At 38.9% G+C, this 18,521-nt stretch overlaps 2 protein-coding genes across 3 annotated transcripts in view; one reads left to right on the top strand and one right to left on the bottom strand.

Moving 5' to 3' along the window:
* Positions 1-1,878: 1,878 nt before the first annotated feature.
* On the top strand, positions 1,879-3,032 carry LOC118494303 (28S ribosomal protein S28, mitochondrial-like). Its single transcript, XM_035997863.1, has 2 exons — positions 1,879-1,893; positions 2,646-3,032. Exons 1-2 carry the CDS (start codon positions 1,879-1,881, stop codon positions 3,030-3,032), a joined length of 402 nt encoding a protein of 133 aa, XP_035853756.1.
* A 14,017-nt stretch (positions 3,033-17,049) lies between these two features.
* waplb (WAPL cohesin release factor b) overlaps positions 17,050-18,521 on the bottom strand; it is a 52,528-nt gene continuing 51,056 nt past the window's right edge. Inside the window, exons 20-21 of one of the 2 annotated variants that reach the window (XM_035997422.1) lie at positions 17,224-17,226; positions 17,052-17,066 (exon numbers count right to left, since the gene is read on the bottom strand). The gene's annotated coding sequence lies outside the window, so the exon portion shown is untranslated. Of the gene's footprint in view, positions 17,067-17,223; positions 17,227-18,521 lie in introns of both variants that reach the window. The other variant, XM_035997421.1, reaches the window with a different exon arrangement.

Genomic DNA, 18,521 nt, shown 5'->3' with positions numbered 1-18,521 from the left:
TTCTATATTATACTATATTATCTTTATAACTTCAGTGGAAGTTAATATGACTTAGGAAATGTATATTTTAGCCCATGAGAGAGAGGGAGGAACAGAGTGAAAGAGATATTTACGCATCATATTCTAGCATTGTAGAAAATTGATCTTCATGGTAAATTTCCTGAGTAACATTATCTTCTGCTTACTTTTAAGGAAAAGAGTACAACTGTTAATTTGTGCAAATGATTAGGAGACTAATCCTTGAATGGTATGATTATGACAGCTTCAATTCAGAGCAGCGGTCAGTAAATGTATATATTTAGGCTACTTACGCATTCAGTCGGTCCGTGATCGTCTGCTATGCTTTCTCTCGCTGTTTCATTACAGCGGCTGTGTTTCTTTTCTTTTTATACAAATAATGTGTTTCACATCATCATACTTCCACAAGAAGCTGCTGCTCACTCTGTATAAAGTATGAACAATGCGTATTCTCCATTTTGGCATCAGTAAATCTGTGATCGACCTCGCGGTCTTTTGAGGAAAGCCATGGACGCGCATCTATCTGAATTACTTCAGCCTGGCTCGACCTAGTCGCTCCTCCTCAGCCTGGCTTGGCCTTCGTGAAACGCACCAAGCCAGGATGCACAGATTAGACTAGGTCAAGCCTCGCTTTATCAGTTATCCTGGATTTATATATTCTGCTTTTGTGAAACAGGCCCCAGGGGTGGTATAGTTTGCAAGACTAAAGACACGTTTTTATTCACTCGTCTTTTTTGGTCCATTAATTTTTCAATCTGTTGTCATGTATATATTCTGTGATTTGTCCCTTATCAATTATTGTTGATAAATATATTTGTGTGTGTTGTACTTTTAAATTTCATTTTAAAGTTCTTTTATAGCACTTGGTGATCTTAAGCTGTGTTTAAATGTGGTGTATAAATGAACTTGCACTTACTACAATGATGGTAATACAGTTTTTTACAATCACTTTGCTACTAATTTGTCTAATGTCATTTTTCAAAATTTTAGACAAAACTCAAAACGGTCATCACTTGTAACACAGACTGTCCAACGTTCAAAACAGTGCATTGTGCATTCATATCTTTAAAGAAATCTTGCACTCTCACAATCATTGGTTCATACAACTAATTGATTGTGAAATACCATTGAAACGCTACTTTAGATCACCCACACACAAGCTACCCATAGTTTCACTGTGTCATCGTTCTTACAGTCATTGAATATTGTAGTACAAAATAGGTGATACATGTTTCATTATGGCACTACATATAAATATATCCATGTAAAAGTACTGCAGTAGTAGAGAGAATACTACAGACAGTGGAATCATTGAACAAAATCAGAAATGTATTACACATATCGTACAAAAGATTAAAACACATCAACAGCAAATAAACAGGTTTCATGATCTCCTCAGATCCAGATCTTAACTGGCAGCACGCTGATTTTGGTTTAGCAACAGGATAGACTGATGTATAAAAGAGTTGTTGAGCCTGTTGTGTCCAAACGAAGGGACCTGTTAGAAGGCAAAAGTTGGTATTGATAATTTAAAACATGCATGGTGTTAGAAGAGATGCTGTTAGCGAGCCTGAGCATGCTCTTATTTAGGGTTGTATGAAAGGAATTTCTCCTGTGGAATGAATACTTGGATAGATTCCAGTTTTACTTGGTAGCTGCTGGGACATGTCTTGCATCTATGATCTAACAGTCACAGAAAGAAATTCAGATGGGCACTAATGAGTTCATGCACACTATTGTTCCACTATTATTCCTAATATGACAATATTCCTAATTTAATACAGGTCATGTAAACACCATATTCTGTTTGGATATCCCAGAAAAGGCCGGTTTCCCAATTAAGCATTTTCCTATTAAGACATGTGGGATATGCAGGTATTATTCAGGTTTTAGAAGCATTCTTTGGACATGTATACAGCACATTGGGGACAGGGACGGACTGACAATCTGTGCGTTCGGCACAAAAAAATCTTTTTTTTTTAAATTTCCTCTATCGAACTTCAATAAGCAGCAGAAAAGTCCGGCAAAACCTGTGATTTAAACTTCCGCAGGCTGTGACAGTCCGCTCCACTCAGTCCTGGTTCTGGTTCTCCCGGGCTTCCCTTCCCTCCAGCGGGCCCAGCAGTACGGCCTGTATGGGCTGAAATATGTTCCACCAGAAACTGAATTTGAATCCTTTATATTTGAATTTTAATTGCTAAACTTGAATAATTGCATTGAAAAACTGAATTTGAATAGTATAATTTGAAATTGTATTGTTTAATTTGAATCATTGCATTGAAAAACTGAATAGTATAATTTGAAATTAAATTTATTCGTTTGGAACTGAAGTCCAATCAGATTTGATCCTCACTGAAAATTCAACTCTCTATATATCTTCACATTCAGTTCTCACAATTCAGATTCAAATTACTGTGACAGACATCCGGGTAGTTGGAGGATGAAGGAAGAGCAATCGAGCGCAGATCGATAGGTAGAGTTCAGTGGCGCAGGATTAGCACTAAAGATGCCAGACTGTTGTACTGTTTATGGATGTTCGAACGAAAGAAATGAAAAAAACAAACAGCAAAGGATAACAGTTCAAAGGTGAGAATGTGTTTCATGATATATATGGCGCCTTGGACCAGCAATCTGACCTCCGGCGGCAGCGGGAGGTGGAGAGTTCCGTGGCCGGCGGCAGCGTCTCTTCCCCCGGGCAGGAACACCGCTTCGCCTCGCTGCTGCGCCGGTCCCCTCTGATCCATATGGGACCGGCCAAAGACAGAGTGGTAATCGGCAGGATCTTCCACGTAGTCCAGGACGACCTGTACGTAGATTTCGGCTGGAAGTTCCATTGCATTTGCCGGTGGCCGGCGGACGGAGAGAAGCTAAAGTGGGACAGCAGAGTCTGTCAGTGGCTGCAAGATCTGGAGCTCACTACCCACTTCAGGGGAGCCAAAACCGATACCACACAGCTGGAAGCCAAGGCCGTACTGCTGGGCCCGCTGGAGGGAAGGGAAGCCCGGGAGAACTAGAACCAGGACTCAGCGGAGCGGACTGTCACAGCCTGCCGAAGTTTAAATCACAGGTTTCCTAGAGGGAGTCTGGCGGGACTCGGACTGTGGACGACGAAACATGACTTTAAGTCTCGTTAAATAAATAACTACACGCAGAAATAAATGAATAAATAGTGGAGGGGTGAGCCTGGACATTTCAGTCTGTTTAAACCTCACTTTGAAGCAGAACCTCTTAGTTCAGAAGGGTGAAGTTTCGGTTTGAACTCAGATCTGTGGATAGATAGAGATATAGAGATATAGAGATAGAGATATAGATAGATAGAGATATAGAGATATAGAGATATAGATAGATAGAGATATAGATAGATAGAGATAGAGATATAGATAGATAGAGATATAGAGATATAGAGATATAGAGATAGAGATAGATAGAGATATAGAGATATAGAGATATAGAGATATAGAGATATAGATAGATAGAGATATAGAGATATAGAGATATAGAGATAGAGATAGATAGAGATATAGAGATATAGAGATATAGATAGATAGATAGAGATATAGAGATATAGATAGAGATATAGAGATATAGAGATATAGATAGATAGAGATATAGAGATATAGATAGATAGAGATATAGAGATATAGATAGATAGAGATATAGAGATATAGATAGATAGATAGATAGAGATATAGAGATATAGAGATAGAGATAGATAGAGATATAGAGATATAGAGATATAGATAGATAGAGATATAGAGATATAGAGATATAGATAGAGATATAGAGATATAGAGATATAGATAGATAGAGATATAGAGATATAGATAGATAGAGATATAGAGATATAGAGATATAGATAGATAGAGATATAGAGATATAGATAGATAGAGATATAGAGATATAGAGATATAGATAGATAGAGATATAGAGATATAGATAGATAGATAGATAGATAGATAGATAGATAGATAGATAGATAGATAGATATAAAATAAATATTCTTTGTATTAACACATTAATTAGTCTCTGTTTTGTTTGTTACTGCACATGATGATAAAGCTACACTTTTAAATCACAAACAAAACTAACTTTAATATTTATATAAACGCTCTAAGGAAGGAGACAAACTATCAGATATTAGAGTTGATTAAAAATAGAGTTAAATAGTAATTTACTATTTTGCGTTTTAATGTGGAAACATCTTGTATAAACTCAGGGGACTGGCTCTTACATCACATTGTCTTGCAGGCTTGCTGATGTACAAAGTAAACCAATACAATTCAAATGTTTAAATTAATTAACATGTATTTTCAAATGGATAGTCACACCATTTTGCATGCAGGAGGCTAGGCTAAGGTAAGTAGCAATAGTTCATTTTAAGTTTACTTAAGTGGAAGAATGTGACTAATAAACCTAGGCCTACTAACACCAGGCATTACATTTTGAACATTGTCAACAGGTACAGCTACAGTATTGTGGTATAGTATCAGGACTTCCTGGCTAGTGTCTGTCGCGCACGATTACGGGAGAATCGCCGGATGATGGGCCTATTTGGGAGAAAGTCCAGCGCTGTTTTTTAGCCCCAGTCCGTCCCTGATTGGGGATATGCGTCTCAATCTACAAGGGGGACAAAGCTGGAATAGTTGCATAGTATGCCTTGTAGGGGTGCAAGTGGTGTGACATTATGTGCTGTTTAAAAGTGGATGAGTTGTAACTTCTTACTTGACATAAAAGGAAAATTATCCGCTTTAATGAAATCCATGCTGTTAGCTTCTTATGATCCTGAAGGTGCAGTGGTTACTCTTTCAATGGGTTAGCAGTGTCTTTCCACAGAAAGTGAGACACACCTAGAGGGAAATATAACTATAAATATGATAGATACGACACAACTTTATTATCAATTTACACTGAAACTAATGTTACGTTCCCAAGCAGCTCCTCTCAAAAAAGAAAAGTACACACAAAGTAAGCAAGGGCGTAAATCCCAGGGGGGTCGGGGGGGGGTCAGGGTTGTCTGCTGCTTCATCTGGGACTCCCTTTGTTCATTTTTGTGTTTGGACTAATAAATCAGACCTAACAAACCTTCTCCTGCCTGCCTCTCACTCTGCGTTTGGGTCCACTATTCCTCACTCCATACAACAGCAAACGCACTGATCAGCCACTTAACATCATATTGAGCAAGACACAAAGTAGATCTTCAATATTAACCCTAATGTCAGTTCACACACATAACGTTAGGCTTATCGCCGTGGTAACGTTAGTTGTAGTGGGTGCATTTCTATCCAACAAGCTATTAAACAAGCTAGGTAACGTTACATTTAGGGCTGTCAAACGATTATTTTTTAAATCGCGATTAATCGATGAATTTCTGTAGTTAATCGCATATTTTATCACATGATTAAAATTCTATTATTTTGCATTTCAGAACTGTTTTTAAGTACATATTAACAACGGAAAGCAATTTTTACCAGCGTATCTTGATTGGGAATCACATGAATGCAAAGAAAGTTACTTTATGAACTTGATTTTAAGATTTGTAATTATTTATTTACTGTAAACAAAAGAAAAATGTGTGAATCTGTCATTATTGCACAATTGACCTATGGCTAAACCACGCCCCCAAGCGATGAGCCAATCACAGTGCGCATAGCTAACCCAATACACTCCATGCTTCCACGTCCATTGAAATGCATTGCAGTTAGTCCGTTTTCATTCGTTTTTATATGTATTTTCGTGACATTTTAAGTTTAAAATGGTCAAACGGTGTGCATGGGGTACATGTAACTCCGATACTAGTTATCCGAGAGGCTGGGCGACGGTGTCTATTTTTTACCCTTTCCAAAGCCACATCTCAACCCAGAGAAGTGTCTGCTCTGGATTAAGTTATGCGGTAGACCACAACACCAACTAAATGCATAGACTGTATATATTAGTGGACAGAGCATGTGTGACGTCACCCATTGGTTTGTGGAGATCTGATACAATTCAAATGTTTAAATTAATTAACATGTATTTTCAAATGGATAGTCACACCATTTTGCATGCAGGAGGCTAGGCTAAGGTAAGTAGCAATAGTTCATTTTAAGTTTACTTAAGTGGAAGAATGTGACTAATAAACCTAGGCCTACTAACACCAGGCATTACATTTTGAACATTGTGAACAGGTAGATTATATTGTCTATGGGTCAAGGCGAGGCAAGCACTTCTTCCACGTTTCATGGCGGGTACTGTGCTCCAAAACGTAGGTGCTGATTGGCCGAAGAGGAGTCCTGTGTATCTGCGCCACTGAACTCTACCTATCGATCTGCGCTCGATTGCTCTTCCTTCATCCTCCAACTACCCGGATGTCTGTCACAGTAATTTGAATCTGAATTGTGAGAACTGAATGTGAAGATATATAGAGAGTTGAATTTTCAGTGAGGATCAAATTTGATTGGACTTCAGTTCCAAACAAATAAATTCAATTTCAAATAATACTATTCAGATTCAGTTTTCCAATGCAATGATTCAAATTAAACAATACAATTTCAAATTATGTGATTCAAATTCAGTTTTTCAATGCAATTATTCAAGTTTAGCAATTCAAATTCAAATATAAAGGATTCAAATTCATTATTCAAATTCATATTTCAGCCCATAGGTACACAACAGACAACGTCCGTGTAGCCTACTTCAAAATAAAAGCACTTCCTGTGACGTTTCGCAGTAAAACTAAATTACTGTTAAATAAGGTTGTGTAGGCTACCTTTTCACAAATGAGCTGTAAATCAAGTACTGTAAATAATGTAAATAGTGAGTTTTAATCACACTATAATTGAACATTTCCTTTAGAGTGTTTTAAACTAAACAACATGAATTTCTTATTCAAGTGCTATAAACAAACATTTTACAACAATGTCGTACTTTTAATTGAGTATTTTCATTTTCTCCTACTTGCCTGTTATACGATTTACTTATCTATTTTTTATAGCTTTAGTTACTTTGCATATTTATATTGATTATACAAAATATGAATAATCTGATGTATTAAAGTGGATAAAGAGGAGACTTTATTGATCCGGTGGTGAAATTCACAAGCTAGCTGCCAAATCAAACTTCCCCTGTTATTTTGGTGAAAGTAACTCAAAAGTAATGCAAAAGAAGTGTAACACATTACAATTCAGAGACAGTAATATTGTAATATAACTAATTACTCTCAAATGACAGTAACTAGTAATCTATAATGTATTACATTTTGGAAGTAACTTGCCCAACACTGCTCGTAACTTCCGTCATAACACGAGCACCCAGATGCTACGTTCGTGAGTATAATATATATATATATATATATATATATATATTTCTTTTTTTTTTTTTTTTTTTTTTTGTCTTTGTTTTGTGTGGTTGTGTTTTGGAGTATTTCTTGTATGTTTAGTTTTGTGTGTGTGTGTGTGTGTGTGTATATATATATATGTGTGTGTGTGTGTGTGTGTGTGTGTGTGTGTGTGTGTGTGTGTGTGTGTGTGTGTGTGTGTGTGTGTCTGTGTGTGTGTATGTGCAGCAGAGCAGAGGTTAGCCTAGAGGCCCCTTGCTATGGCTCGCAGTTCGTTTTCATGCACCATATATGATATGATACTATTTCTAAAAGATAATAAGATAAAGCTGGTTAAAACGTAGTTGTTACGCATTAATGTCAAGTTGTACAAAGCATAAAGGTGTTTAGGTAAAGACTGACCTGACTACTCAGTATAGGAGAGAGATAATCATTGCAGTAATTTGTATTATACATCCTTGCAACTAACTAATGTTGCATAATTAACTGTTAATTTGTTTCTTGTATTAAGTACTTAAGACTAAAAAATGGGACTAGGAAACAGAAAAACAGAAAATAAAACACCATACATGTATGTATGTAGAGCAGAGGTTGACCTTTGACCTTAGTTGCGGCAACTGTTACCTATGGCTCGCATGACAGCAGCTCGTTTCATACAGCAGAACTGATGCTTATGAATCTGGGCCTGTTAAGAATGCAAACCACCGTCTACACTTGTGTAAAATAAACAGTGAAAGTTAAAGCTAGACAACCTGTCCGCTGGCTCTATATCACTCTGCCAGCATGTGACAGAAGGGAAAGTTGCCTGTTGCATTGTGCATTCCATCAACAACTGGTTGGTAATTTTATCGAATGTCAGTCAACTTAAGCTACCCAGGTCTGAATTATATATCACTAAAACTAGAATCAGCAGTTTGTCTCATAACTATTTGGACATTTCACATAAAGTAGTAGTATGGGGGCTTTTATTTAAAGTTACATTAATGTCAAGTTGTACAAAGCATAAAGGTGTTTAGGTAAAGACTGACCTGACTACTCAATATAGGGGAGAGATAATCATTGCAGTAATTTGTATTATACATCCTTGCAACTAACTGATGTTGCATAATTAACTGTTAATTTGTTTCTTGTATTAAGTACTTAAGACTAAAAAATGGGTCAAGGAAACAGAAAAACAGAAAAACAGAAAATAAAACTGTGTGTGTGTGTGTGTGTGTGTGTGTGTGTGTGTGTGTGTGTGTGTGTGTGTGTGTAAGCGCTGCAGAGCAGAGGTCGACCTTTAACCTTAGCTGACAACTGCATGCTAGAGGCCCTCGCTCTGTCAAAGGGAGAACTAGTCTACTCCAAGAGAGATCTTCCAACATTGATAGATGTTGTAGATATAAAAAAGACAGAACATTGTATAACAATAATAGAAATACAAAGTCGAACAATATCACATTTGGATATACGAATTCATAAATAAAATAGCAGTTTGCTTAGAGGGCCAAGCTTCCTATATCTTTTTCTTTTTTAACTATCTCTTATAGTTTTCTTAAATCCTCTCTTTTCTAGTAAATAACAAGAACCTTGTTTGAGTCAGAGTTTTGATGTAATCATAGTTGCCGTTCCAACACCCTTCAGGGTCTTTTCAGTGATACTTTTACAGGATAAAAATTGTGGTCTTAAATTCTTAGTTTCTGCTCTTAAGAGATATATCATTTGTCGGTCATTCTCTGAACAGTCCATCAAATATTAAGACAAAGTTGTCAGTTGCATATTGCGTTGTATAATTAATTATTATTATAAATAATTGAGCTCAGGTTGAAATGCAGATAACATGAGACCAGAGTAAAATGCAAGGTAGTACTACTTACTTTTAACGTTGGTGTTTTACAAAGAAACAAATTTGGGTCGGGGTGCAAAGTTGAATCTCATCTTTTTTTTTTTCTTTTCTTTTTTAACACTGATCACATAAGGTTTAAAAATGTTTGTAATGTTTTTAATATAATTAGCTAAACTACTTGCTGCTATGTTATCTTTTTTAAATTGCCATCTTTCACCACATTAAACACAAACAATCTTTTAAGCGAATGTGGTTATGCTAGTTACATTAAAATGATACAAAATCAGTTTTGTATTCATGAATTCAAATTCATGTTGAACATATCTTGTCTGTGAGACTTACATTTTGATGACGTGTTAATTCTGAATTGGGAAATTACGACGCAATGTCGCTAAAACATAAATGCATCTGGTGAAGTCATATAACTTCAAGGTAGTACTACTTACTTTTAACGTTGGCGTTTTACAAAGAAACAAGTTGGGTTCAGGGTGCAAAGTTGAATCTTATCTTACATTTTTTACAGCTATTATAAGCATTGTGTACATCAAGGAGAATAAAATATAATTTCAACAGCTGTATTAATACAAAAAATGTCACAAGCACATTTTATTTATTTTTTTTAACGTTTGTATATTTAATATAATTAGCTTAACTATTTGCTGCTACGTTATCTTTTTTAAATTGACATCTTTCACCACATTAAACACAACCAATCTTTTAAGTCAATGTCAATGTTTTTCATTGTGAATTGTCAATGTCAATCACTACAAATCTGTTTTGCTAGTTACATTAAAATGATACAAAATAAGTTTTGTATTCACAAGTTAAAATTCATATGCATGTGTGGGCGAACATTAGTGGTTCACATGCATAAGCTCAACATGACAACATGAACTGTGTCTGTTTGTGTGTGTATGTGTGTGTGTGTTTCATGTGTGTGTGTGTGTTTCGTGTGTGTGTGTGTGTGTGTGTGTATGTCTGTTTTTCGCGTGTGTGTGTGTGTGTGTGTGCGTGTGTTTCATGTGTATAATGGTACACGAGCACAAGAAAGTTGTAGGAGTGTGTGTATGGATGAATATTATACTCTGTCCTACATTTTGACCGTAAACAAAAAAAAGTGTGGTTAAGTTGAATAAATCACTCAAAATTCAAAGAAAGTAGTCACAATGAATGTTATGTGTTCAAATGCCATGTGTGATTTTGTGTGATCTGATGAAAAATACCACATTTATGGTACAGGGAATGTTGATGTGAAATGTTTTTTTTTGACTTCTCACTGGTTAGCTCATTTGAACTGAAAACGTAATTTCCGGTAGAGTGTTCGGGCATGGGAAAAATAGGTGTGGAGGGAAAAGGGGAGTGAACACAGATCCCCGGGCCAGAACGATGCAGGCACAGCCAGATGAGTACGGAGCAGCGGAGGACGCAGGAGGGCAGAGGACAGTGTGAGCCAGACATACCAACCAGAGCTAAGCATGCACAGACATACCATCATCATTTTTTACAAAATGTAACGCGTGTGTGTGTGTGTGTGTGTGTGTGTGTGTGTGTGTGTGTGTGTGTGTGTGTGTGTGTGTGTGGAGATGCATTGACCTTTGGGGCTTAGGCCCATTCACGCTTATTAGAGCTACTTCCTTAGCCTGTTGTAAGAGGAGCTCTCGCATTTTTGAACATTCCTTTTTTACAGCCCAGTCTTACCCTCTCTCTGGGCTCACAGTTATATGTATAACTGCTTCAAATAGTGTAAAGATATTTCATTCTTGCTCATTGGTTCATTTAAAAACACGCAATTTCCTGTCTTGATGCATTAATACGCAGTTTCCAGTCTCCTCCCTGGTAATATCCGGTCTGAGGCACGCCCTCTTTCTGGAAGGTTCCGGAAGGATTGCGTCAGAAACATCTGGCAGATGTAAATCACGTTTTTGACAGCTCGTGACCTCTTGACCTGCAGGTCATCAATCAAACTTTATTACATCCTGCATTCCAAGTTGACAGAAGCGGTCCCCTATTACTCTCTGGCAGTCAGTGGGATGCTAACGGGAGGTGATGGCTTGGTAGCATCAAAATGGCGCCATAGGAGCTACGCGTTCTGGGGAGAGGCTTACCCCCTTGCTTTAAAGGCTCTGAACACCCACACAGGTGTTTTCAGTTAACCTGTCTGATTGGACCTCTTCTCATGACTGTGTGTTTAGACTGATTCATTGATATTGGTCATCAAAGGTTTCAGCTAACATGTGACTCAAAGACAAAAGACTCAGACCATGTGGTCTTTCAAACAAAGGATCTTGGCCTACGGTAAAGTCCACATCCTTCTCACCAAACTCCTACAGGTCACTTCAAGGGAAAAGGGTCACAAAATGGCCGAATGACCACGAAGGAGTGGCCAAAGTGGTCAAAACTCTAAAAACTACAACCTTGTAGTTCACACCTCCTCAGAGAACTCTGATCTCCTATTGGCTCCTGGGACCATAAACACAGCATGAGGTCTTAACCTATAAATAACCTCTCCACCCACAAATCTCAGTCTTCCATTGCACCCCATTGCTGAAGGAAGCACACAAGCGCTTGTGTGAAAACTTCCACTTTCTGGCGAAAGTGGATTCATCTCTCGGTGTTCTGAAAGAACACTACTGGATCCTGTAACACACATCGTGTTTCAAAACTGCAGAAGAGAACACCGCTTCTCTACAAGGAAATCAGACCACACGCAGAGTTCGCTTTTTCTTCTCAACGTCGACATAGCTTACCCTCCTTCTGCCCTTTTTGGAGGGAAAGTTCCTCCGTGAACACTGACGATCACACGGAGCCGTTCCGTTTTATTTCTGTGGAAATCCATGGACAGGAACAAAAGGACTGAACACACAGTAAGAAGGCTTACGTCTGGGCAGAGATAAATAGTGTGTTTTATTAATGAGTAATTTGCTATTGCTGCTACTTTACCATTAATGTCATCTGATGAATACAGTGCTATTGCTGCATGTTTGATTTGTTAATCTATAATTGTGACCGCTGAATAAATGCTACATTGCTAGCTCCTTCACGGAGTTTAGGTACTGTACACTGTGTTGTGGTTATAATGAACGTCCCCTCAGTCAGATGAAATTCTCAGAGTCTGCCCTAATTCCATGTTAGTCCAGACATGAGTTGACTGAGCTGGTCATTAGCTATAACCAAGATCTAAGTATATATATCTCTTTCTTCCCTTTTTCTCTAACCTCTCTCACACACACACACACACACACACACACACACACACACACACACACACACACACACACACACACACACACACACACACACATAGAGGTGAAACAATCGGTGAACTATTTTAGTCCAATATGAGATCGTATTCTGAACGAGCCGCCATGACAGTCTGGCTGTGGATTTCCGGAGAAAAAAGACCCACATGATGCATTCGTCCAATCAGCTGCTGGTTTTCATTTTCTGGGAAACAATCAGACTGTTAATGGAAACAATACAGAGCAGCGTCGCCTGCTGCTATGGAGACGTATTACGTTTCACGCACGCGCAGAGTGTACGCTCAAGTCGGCGTCTCTTCGGTGTGTTCCAAGGCATTTTTTGGACCTTGGGGACCCGACTGATCAGTCCGACTGTCTGTTCTGCCGACGGTCGGCCGTCTGGTTGGTGTGTCAGGGCCTTAAAGGATAAAGGAGGAAAGTGTTTCACTGATCTCAGAAACACTCCACTGAATCTTTTGTTTTCATCACACAGAATAACTCTGCTGCAGTCGATACAGATTTAGATTTCATCACACTAAAAAACTAATTGATGAACAAGTGTGGGACACAACAGGGGTTTTTTTTTTGGGAGAAGGGGAGAGGGGGAGAGGGGGAGGGAGAGAGAGAGAGAGAGAGAGAGAGAGAGAGAGAGAGAGAGAGAGAGAGAGAGAGAGGAAATGTAATTGCACAACCTCCTAGTTTATCCAGAAATCTCATAATAGCCCCAGTGTTTGCTGTATCATCCTTTCATCTCTCTCACACACACACACACACACACACACACACACACGTGTCCATAGGTGTAATGAGAGTGTTAACTGTTGAATTTACGGTAATTACTTAGCAGAGATGCTAACAAGGCCGCACGGTCGGAGTGAACACTTGGCATCGTGTGTGTGTGTGTGTGTGTGTGTGTGTGTGTGTTGGTTTCCATATCTAGAAGAGTCACGTCACCATCACAAGCTAAACCTTGTTGGTCCATGCAAGGACCCTTTGACAATTTTTATTTTATTTTTCTTTTCAGCAGCAGACTCTCCAATCTCAGATGTCAAATCATCTACACAAAAAGCCCAGAAAAATAGATATGATATTTAAATGTATAATGCAACTAGAGGGGAATATAGTAGCCAAAGTGATACAATTCAAAGGAAGTAAACGTTGATGTTGAAAACTGGAACAGTAGAAGTTAACATGGACACACACAGAAGGTGGTGGTGCTGATTCTAGCTTCATGAAACAGCAACAGTGGTCTCCTCTGATTCTCTTCTACTTGTTTTTTATTTTCTAAATGTTTCTCTCAGACAAAAAACCTGTTTTCTCAGAGCCACAGCTGCCTCCATCAGATCACTGATGTGCCAGCACTAAGTGTAACATAGTTGAATGGGCTCAGATTAAATTCTACTAAATTGGCACAACTCTGCCATCTACTGTTAAAAGTTGTACCTGCTTCGGGTAGTATAGTGCAGCATTATGGGAAATTCCTCACAACAACGGAGGATTTCCAACGAGGTAACATGTCTGTGAATGCTTGTGGACAATATAGTGTTAACTACTTGAAAAACACTTACAAGTTGACCCAGTTTGTTTGGTTAGATATAATAATTGTCTGAAGTTAATTTGGCAATGGGTGTATTTAGTTACCAGGCCTTTTATTCATGTTTTACCACTCGAATATCATGTCCCCCACCCAATATTTAGAAGAGGTAGATTTGTCCCACTCAAACACGCACACCTGGCCTAATCAATGATTTGTAATTGGACCTGCTGGGAGAGAGAGCAGGAGGGTTCTGTGATGTATAGAGAAAGAAATGAGTGTGTGTGTGTGTGTGTGTGTGTGTGTGTGTGTGTGTGTGTGTCTTAAGGGGGATACAATGAGGGAGGAAGGAAGGATAATTGGTGTGAAATGAGACAAATGAGTGTGTCCAGCCTTTGTGTGTGTGTTGCGTTCAGTCTTGTGTGTGGCCGTTCTTCCATGTTTTTGAGTGTATGGCCATTGATCTGTATGTTGTGTGTGTGTTGTTGCTGCTCCATCACAACATCAAAGAGTTTTTGTCACTTTGGAGTCCTGAAACGTGGAGCCGACAGTCAGCTGTCACTGGGCCGTGTGTGGACGTCTGTCACCTGTAGTTTCTCCGGTGTGGCTCATTCAGCATGTCGACTGAGAGAGAGATCCCTGATTGGCTGTCCTGGCTGGTTTTATTCATTTAGTGTGATTTTATTTCTTATTTCTCACTTTTGCCTTTTTTTTTTTTCCAACAAGCAGAACGCTGCATGCTAACAAGCACAAAGCGAAGCAGAACATCACAGTGCCAGCCGCAACTTTTCCAATCAGACATACAGTTAGTATTTTCCGAGCATATGATGCGTTCATGGCCCCACACCCATCATCTCTGTGCATCACACACACGCTATGTTTGATCACGGTCCAGCATGTAGTCTGCCACGTCTCTCAGCAGTCTCGACAAGAATTTAATTTATCTGATTGTGGCATAAGAGAGACAGTGAGGGGTCAGTTCCAGATGTACTGTATAGTCTCACATTGCCAGCTCTATCTCCACAGCGCTGTGGAGTAAGGTCTAATTCAATTCAATTTTACTTATAGTATCAAATCATAACAAGAGTTATCTCAAGACACTTTACCGATTTTACAAAGACCCAACAATTCCAGTAATTCCCCCAAGAGCAAGCATTTAGCAGGGCACCGCAGGGTGTTACTAGGATTGGGCATCGAGAAACGATTCCTCCTTGGAATCGTTTCAAAAATTACGAAGATGTTTTCAAATCTGATCATGGGTTCCCAATTTAACATGTGCAAGTTTTGGTTTCCGTAGCGGCCAGGCGCTTGTTGTGTTGCAGCCTTGGAGCACAGTAAGTGGCGCTATTGGAATCAGAATCGTTAAAATCCAAACAATGCCCAACCCTAGGCGTTATAGGGCATAGCAGGGCATAGCAGGGCGTAGCAGGGCGTAGCATAGTCTATATATTCGCAACATTCCACTTCCGGGATTGTTCCGGAAATTCTGCTTGATGTCCTTCTTTTAAGCCGGATATCCGTTACCTTCCTCTTTCTTTGTGTTGGCATTCTAACCTCCGGTGGATTTCTGAGGACTATGGTTAACTGCTCCTCAGATCTCTGCAGGGTAAATCCAGACAGCTAGCTAGACTATCTGTCCAATCTGAGTTTTCTAGACCTTTCTAGAGTAGGTCTAGAGTGTGGTCTAGACCTACTCTATCTATAAAGTGTCCTGAGATAACTCCTGTTGTGATTTGACATTATAAATAAAATGTAATTGAATTGAATTATTGCCTTAAACATATTCTTTGTAAATCTTTATAACCATTCCCCAAAAGAAGCAAGCAGGCCTGCCTTGTTGCACCATCCAAATCCTTTTAAAACTTGCTCGATGAAGTTGTTGTTATCGAAAGGCATTTTGAGAACGGAAACACGCAGAGAGCGGAAGGTGAGGGCGAAATGTACTTCAGTTGATCCAAACTAGTTCCGGAGGAATATGAGCTTTTTTTTTTTTAAACTGCACTGATAAAAGTTCTGACAGTTTTACGTATTACAAAAAGACCAACTTGTTTGTATAATTTTGCTTTGTCTACATGTCGACCCAGAACTCTGCGACTTGCTGTAGAGGCCAAAAGAAAGAAACATCATCGGCCTCCATGAAGTAAGTTACTATAATTCATTCCATTAACTGCATACAGAATGGAAATACAGCTTGTTTGTATGATTGTTTAACCTGATAACCTTCCTAATGAAATATTGGCTGATGTACTTTCAAGCAGATTTATTTTCTCCCAGAAAACAAAAAAACTCAAACATTTGAAGCATTTATCAGCTTGGTGGTCTATGATGCAACACGCTGAAATGAATCTAACATTGCACAGACATTCCTGCAGTATATTTCCTGACATCTAACCTGCCTGACACAACAACACTGGGAATCTTTGATTTTAAAGTTGAATGTTTTTACTGCAGATATTTGTTTGAAACTCAACTAATGGCATTGCAGACAAAGATGATACAGCTGATTCTCTTACAAATATCACACTGTTGCTTCAAGGCAGCCATTGTTTTCAGCTCATCTATGGAAATCAACTTACTTTTACTTTCTTTGATAGATAAGATATACTGTATTGTCCCCGAAGGGAAATTTGTTCTGGACTCTGCCTGTTCCGCAGCTTTACAAAGACAACACAAAATACAGAAAACACGCATATCTCAACACATACTCTCATGCAACACAAAACATGGTCTCATATACAATAGACAGGTACCTAAATGTATATAGTAAGCACATTAACTCCTCCTTTCAGTGGCAGTTGTCAATTGAACAACCCTGTCGGCTGCATTCTCCGCAATAAGTGTAGCACAGCCCTTGCACAATGAGATATTGCACAACTAACATATTGCCCAACCCCAATAGCCTACATATTGTACAAATGACACAATGCACTGACATAATGCACAACCCAAATAGCCTATGTATTGCAAAACTAACATATTTTAACTTATATAACTTTTACTTTTTTTGGTCAACAGTAGAATAATGAGGGTCCCTAAATGTTAACCCGAAGCATTGAGAACTTTGTAAGTGTACAAACAGTTTATTGAACGAAGAGCTGCGGGAGCTCCGTGAAAGGGTTACGAGAGAGAGAGAGAGAGCTACCGGTAGTCAATGCCACAACACAGCCTCGTACTTCGGCAAACTGGTGGTGTACCTGCAGACATTGTGAAGCTATGGCCACCCAACAGGAGTGTCTGTGTTGCACGGAGTGGGACCTGTTGCGTCGCGACACCCAAGAGACGCAGTGTTTTGTACAGTCTGAAGATTTCCCTTCTCTGATAAACAGGGCTGTACTTGGAACTTTTTTTTTTTTCCATGTCCCAAAAATAAATTGGAGACGGAGACCCAGACCGGAGGGACCAGATGGACAGTTATCCACTGAGTAAGTAGACAAGTTATGTTTTACATCGGTGCGATTATTTCAGATATATTGAGCAAATTGCTTTTGATTTTAGTTTGCATCGCCAGCTGTAAGTCATGACTGGTTTTCAAGACGGCGGGCGCATGTAAACATCAGAATCAGAATCAGCCGTCCATCGTATACCCCGCAGCAAACGTCCCGTCAGGACACGCTGGCTCACCCGAACCAGTGCTCCTCCTCGAGAATACAGTGTCAATAGCGCTGAGAGATCAGTTAATCAATTCCATGATTTTTAGGTATTTGTAGAGCCTTGCAGGGAGAGTCTCTAAAAAGTTAGCAGCAGACAACACAAGACAAGATAGCAAGCAGGGTAGGCCTGGGAGGGAGAGGGAGAAAAAGCGTCCACCTTCGCTGAGAGCTGGAAAGAGATACTCACATGAACGTGAGTGTCTTTATAATCTATCTGTTTAATAAACTGTCTGCACACTTACAAAGTTCTCAATGCTTCGGTTACCATGTAGGGACCCTCATTATGCTACCGTTGAAGTTTGGTGATATTTTGAGCCTTTTTAGTGGTATAAATAGTGATTCGTTTTTACTTTCCCTGTGTCCCGAATACTAGCGTTGTAAGCTAATCAGCGGTCCGTGCTAGCTTGTTTCAAGCTACAAACACATTCGATCAGCATGAAAACATGTCCCAGAGAACGACAGAGTGGGAACACATCTGTTATTAACCCCTAGGTTCGTTTAGCGCCGGAATTGTCCTTTAACCCTCGTGTTTTCTTCCCGTCGACCAACTTGTTTTCCTCTCCGGTAAAAATAGAAAATTAACCCTATTCAAGACGCTTTTTTCAAGGTTTTTGTCGGGACATTTCTCTGTGCTTCTTTTTTTTTGTTACTACCACCAGATTCACCACTAACACCAACTTATAAACTCTAGTTTTACACTTTTTTTTAATTCATGGTCAATAAACCTCATTTAAATTAAATAATACTTAATTTGCATTTAAAAAAAAAGCTGAAATTATGAATTATTTCCACAAATAGTTATGATTTAGTGGATAATCACGACTGTCCATTACTCCGGATACGTGTTGTATTCCCGTCGACCAACAAGTAACTTCTTGTTTTTTCTGGGTCAAAAATGTAAAATTTTAACTTTTTTTTTCAATGTTTTGGTCATCTTTTGACC

The sequence above is a fragment of the Sander lucioperca genome, chromosome 22 (assembly GCF_008315115.2).
Source record: "Sander lucioperca isolate FBNREF2018 chromosome 22, SLUC_FBN_1.2, whole genome shotgun sequence".
NCBI classification, from domain to species: domain Eukaryota; kingdom Metazoa; phylum Chordata; class Actinopteri; order Perciformes; family Percidae; genus Sander; species Sander lucioperca.
This window is presented reverse-complemented; position numbering and strand designations above follow the sequence as displayed.